The sequence below is a fragment of the Drosophila rhopaloa genome, unplaced genomic scaffold (assembly GCF_018152115.1).
Source record: "Drosophila rhopaloa isolate 14029-0021.01 unplaced genomic scaffold, ASM1815211v1 contig_115, whole genome shotgun sequence".
In the NCBI taxonomy this organism is placed as follows: domain Eukaryota; kingdom Metazoa; phylum Arthropoda; class Insecta; order Diptera; family Drosophilidae; genus Drosophila; species Drosophila rhopaloa.
The window spans coordinates 3,711,645-3,716,143 of record NW_025334990.1 but is presented as its reverse complement, the minus strand read 5'-3'; the positions used below and the strand labels follow the sequence as shown (position 1 = coordinate 3,716,143).

The following is a 4,499-nucleotide window of genomic DNA, read 5'->3' as shown; positions in this document are numbered from 1 at the left end:
AATTCGGCATGTCGGATTGATTAGCCAAATTCAAAACCCATAGAAAATCCCAACTTCCTAACTTTACAAACACCAAAGTTATGGCATTTCCGATCGTTCAGTTATATGGCAGCTATAGGATATAGTCGGCCGATCCCGGCCGTTCCGACTTATATACTGCGTGCAAAGGAAAGAAGGGTGTGTGCAAAGTTTCAATTCGATATCTTTAAAACTGAGAGACTAGTTCGCGTAGAAACAGACAGACGGACAGACAGACGGACAGACAGACGGACAGACAGACGGACAGACAGACGGACAGACGGACAGACGGACATGGCTATATCAACTCAGGAGGTGATCCTCATCAAGAATATATATACTTTATAGGGTCGGAGATGTCTCCTTCACTGCGTTGCACACTTTTGACCAAAATTATAATACCCTCTGCAAGGGTATAAAAATCTTAGATATAATTTTTCCCAGTGAATGTGATAGAAAGACCATATAAAGCGCCAACTGAATTCTTTGTATTGTGCCAGAACAACAAAATGTGAATGGAATGTCTCTCACTGGAAGTACTTTTGCAGGATGCCCTGTTCGTAGAGGCGCTTCACATCGGTGCCGCCGCCGACGAACTTGCCGTCGATGAAGCAGCGGGGCACGGTCCTCGATCCCGTCATCTCGCCAAGAACCGCCTGGATCTCGTTGCCATCCTCCCGCTGGTCCAGCTCCACCACCGTCGCCTTGACATTCATCTTCCGGAACTGCTCCTTGGCCATGCTGCAGTAGGGGCAGTAGCTCTTGCTGAAGATCACCACCTTGTTGCTGTTGATCGTCTCCCGAACGAACTGCGCATGGACACTGTCCATGTTTACGAAGAGGGTGGGGCGCTGCAGGGTGCTGACCACCGTACCCATCGATCGAGCCGGGGGATTGGGCCGTGCAAGTCCGGAAAAGTTGGGAGGAAAAGGGGGTTACGAGACTTGGGGACGTTGAATTTTGACCTACGGCCTTCGACTGAACGTTTTCGATGGAAAAAACATCAGTTGCTGCGATTCAGGGCCTGCTTAGATGACTTTGGGAATGAAACTGGAATTAAATACTAAAAATTTACTATATGATTTTAATTAGTATATAATAGTTATTCTGGAATTTGTATTTTAAAATCAACACAAAACTCTGTGATATTTATCAATGTTTATTATTAACTTTCAAGAATATAACTTTTAAGCCTTTAATAAACAAGAAAGGAAAGCTAACTTCGGGCGGAGCCGAAGTTGATATACCCTTGCAGAATACTCTGTAAATTATATTCTCCAAAATTATTCATATGATGCATTCTTAATACTCATAAAAAATCCGAACTTCCTAACTTTAACAACAACAAAGTTATGGCATTTCCAATCGTTCAGTTATATGGCAGCTATAGGATATAGTCGGCCGATCCTTATAAAATTTGATAGGTCGGATTGATTGGCCAAAAATAAAATCCATAGAAAATCCCAACTTTCTAACTTTACAAACACCAAAGTTATGGCATTTCCGATCAATCAGTTATATGGCAGCTATAGGATATAGTCGGCCGATCCTTATGAAATTTGGTAGGTCGGATTGATTGGCCAAATATAAAACCCATAGAAAATCCCAACTTTCTAACTTTACAAACACCAAAGTTATGGCATTTCCGATCAATCAGTTATATGGCAGCTATAGGATATAGTCGGCCGATCCTTATGAAATTTGGTAGGTCGGATTGATTGGCCAAATATAAAACCCATAGAAAATCCCAACTTCCTAACTTTACAAACACGAAAGTTATGGCATTTCCGATCAATCAGTTATATGGCAGCTATAGGATATAGTCGGCCGATCCCGGCCGTTCCGACTTATATACTGCGTGCAAAGGAAAGAAGGGTGTGTGCAAAGTTTCAATCCGATAGCTTTAAAACTGAGAGACTAGTTTGCGTAGAAACAGACAGACGGACAGACGGACAGACGGACAGACGGACAGACGGACAGACGGACATGGCTATATCAACTCAGGAGGTGATCCTGATCAAGAATATATATACTTTATAGGGTCGGAGATGTCTCCTTCACTGCGTTGCACACTTTTGACCAAAATTATAATACCCTCTGCAAGGGTATAAAAATAAAGCTCACAACTTATATTTTCAGTCCCTGTTTCAAACGTTAGATGTATTTCTTTAACCCCCTATAAAGTAAAATGCTATCGTTTTTACTATCGACTATAAAACTTAATCCTTAAAACCACTCATAGCATTAACTTAAATTAAATATTTAACTTTAGCTATCAATTCTCGTTTTTATACCCTTGCAGAGGGTATTATAATTTTGGTCAAAAGTGTGCAACGCAGTGAAGGAGACATCTCCGACCCTATAAAGTATATATATTCTTGATCAGGATCACCTCCTGAGTTGATATAGCCATGTCCGTCTGTCCGTCTGTCCGTCTGTCCGTCTGTCCGTCTGTCCGTCTGTCCGTCTGTCCGTCCGTCCGTCTGTCCGTCTGTCCGTCTGTCTGTCCGTCTGTCTGTTTCTACGCGAACTAGTCTCTCAGTTTTAAAGATATCGAATTGAAACTTTGCACACACCCTTCTTTCCTTTGCACGCAGTATATAAGTCGGAACGGCCGGGATCGGCCGACTATATCCTATAGCTGCCATATAACTGAACGATCGGAAATGCCATAACTTTGGTGTTTGTAATGCTAGGAAGTTGGGATTTTCTATGGGTTTTATATTTGGCCAATTAATCTGACCCACCAAATTTCAAAAGGATCGGCCGACTATATTCAATAGCTGCCATATAACTGAACGATTGGAAATGCCATAACCTTGGTGTTTTTAAAGTTAGGAAGTTGGGACTTTTATGAGTGTTAAGAATGCATCATATGCATAATTTTGGAGAATATAATTTACAGAATATTCTGCAAGGGTATTTCAACTTCGGCTCCGCCCGAAGTTAGCTTTCCTTTCTTGTTTATTTTAATTTTTTAAAACCATTATTAAAACGTACATTATTAAGCATTTTCAAGATGCTTCAAGCACTTTTATTAGAAACGCTCCACAAACCATTTCAAAATCGATTAAAAAATCATTAATCTTTAAACAGATGCCGCAAAACAACAAGCCAACTATTCTCCAACTGAACTGAGGTTTTGTCCGTCATAAAATCTCCCCTTCTATCCAGGCTTATGACACTTTCACATTCTGGGCCCAAAAACTAACCACTGTAACCGATGGCTCATGGAACCGCAGAAATCCCAAAGGGAACCCTTTTTGCAATTGAGAATCGGAGATGCTGAAGACGGGACTCACTAATGAACTGAGGCGTTTATTTATGCAAAAGTTGAGACCTCAACTAATGGGTCGAGGACATCAAAGACAGGACCATAGACTTCCGTTCCCCCTGCTTAGGAAATCCACCGTCTGGCCGGAGTTTAAATATTAAGTAACCCAAAGAGGAAAGTCAGTTCAGTTGAAAGATGGTAGTTAGGTGGCTGAACTAACTGCAGACATGTGGATGCCGAAGAAATCCTTTTCATTAACGCGGCGCTTGTTGCTGACTTCCTGCCAGGACCTCTTCTATACATATATGTATATATGCACAAATATGCGAGTGTGAGTCCGTGTCCTGGTCGTAAGTTTCCGTGTAACAATGTAATTTATTGTGCGCACCTTTGTTTTCAGTCAACACACACTCAACGGCTTCGCCCGGGTAATAAAACAATTTCTCCCCATGTCCCAAGCATGCACAGAGAAAACGATTTTAAAATTATTTACAAACTGCATTATAAAATTTTTTTAATAATTAAATCTAATGAAATAGTTGATACAACAAATTGTCGATATTTATTTTTAATTTAAACTGTTAACTGCGGTCCGTTGCGTTATAAAATCTTCCCTTAAAAATGTTAAATTAAAAATAAATATTTAGACATATGTGAACTGATGGATTTCTTTTGTGTATCATCCAGGGTTATCAATTCTAAAATGTTTTAAATATCCTAATATTATATTATTATTTAGTTTATAAAACTAAAGCTAACATACAGGGCATAGCTACGTGGCCTTCGACTATGATGGTTAGAATGACTTATTATATATTTTTGGGTTTTTAATTAGGTTGTATATATTATTAACAATAATTGATTTGTATTAAAATTCCTTAAAAGAGATAATTGATTTTTTTACTGTGTGTCCAACATTGTTGTCGCCAGGACATCACCCACACACACTATAGCTAGAGGCACTCCTAAGTGGATTATCCTACCTTCAGTTACTTCAAAAAGTTGTTCCCCTCACCTGTCCGAAAAAGCCAACTCATTATTGTTGTCTTGTCTTGTTCAATGGCCATCTGCTAACAGTTTACACATATGTAAAGCGCCAGTCCTTCGTCCTTAATCATCCTTTATTCCCGACATGCTACAAATTTATCGCATGCTAGAATAAGTATCCTCTCTTCGCGCCTGCGCTTTCTATTATACTCTCTCGCAT

At 39.9% G+C, this 4,499-nt stretch overlaps 1 protein-coding gene across 1 annotated transcript; it reads right to left on the bottom strand.

Annotated features, from left to right (window-relative positions):
- Nucleotides 1–484: 484 nt before the first annotated feature.
- On the bottom strand, nt 485–1,010 carry LOC108053479 (glutaredoxin-C4). Its single transcript, XM_017136148.2, has one exon. It carries the CDS (start codon nt 894–896, stop codon nt 546–548), a length of 351 nt encoding a protein of 116 aa, XP_016991637.2. The 5' UTR covers nt 897–1,010; the 3' UTR covers nt 485–545.
- Nucleotides 1,011–4,499: the final 3,489 nt, after the last annotated feature.

Bases quoted from the DNA above. Each gene is read 5' to 3' on its own strand.
- LOC108053479 (XM_017136148.2), bottom strand. From the start codon at position 896: ATGGGTACGGTGGTCAGCACCCTGCAGCGCCCCACCCTCTTCGTAAAC.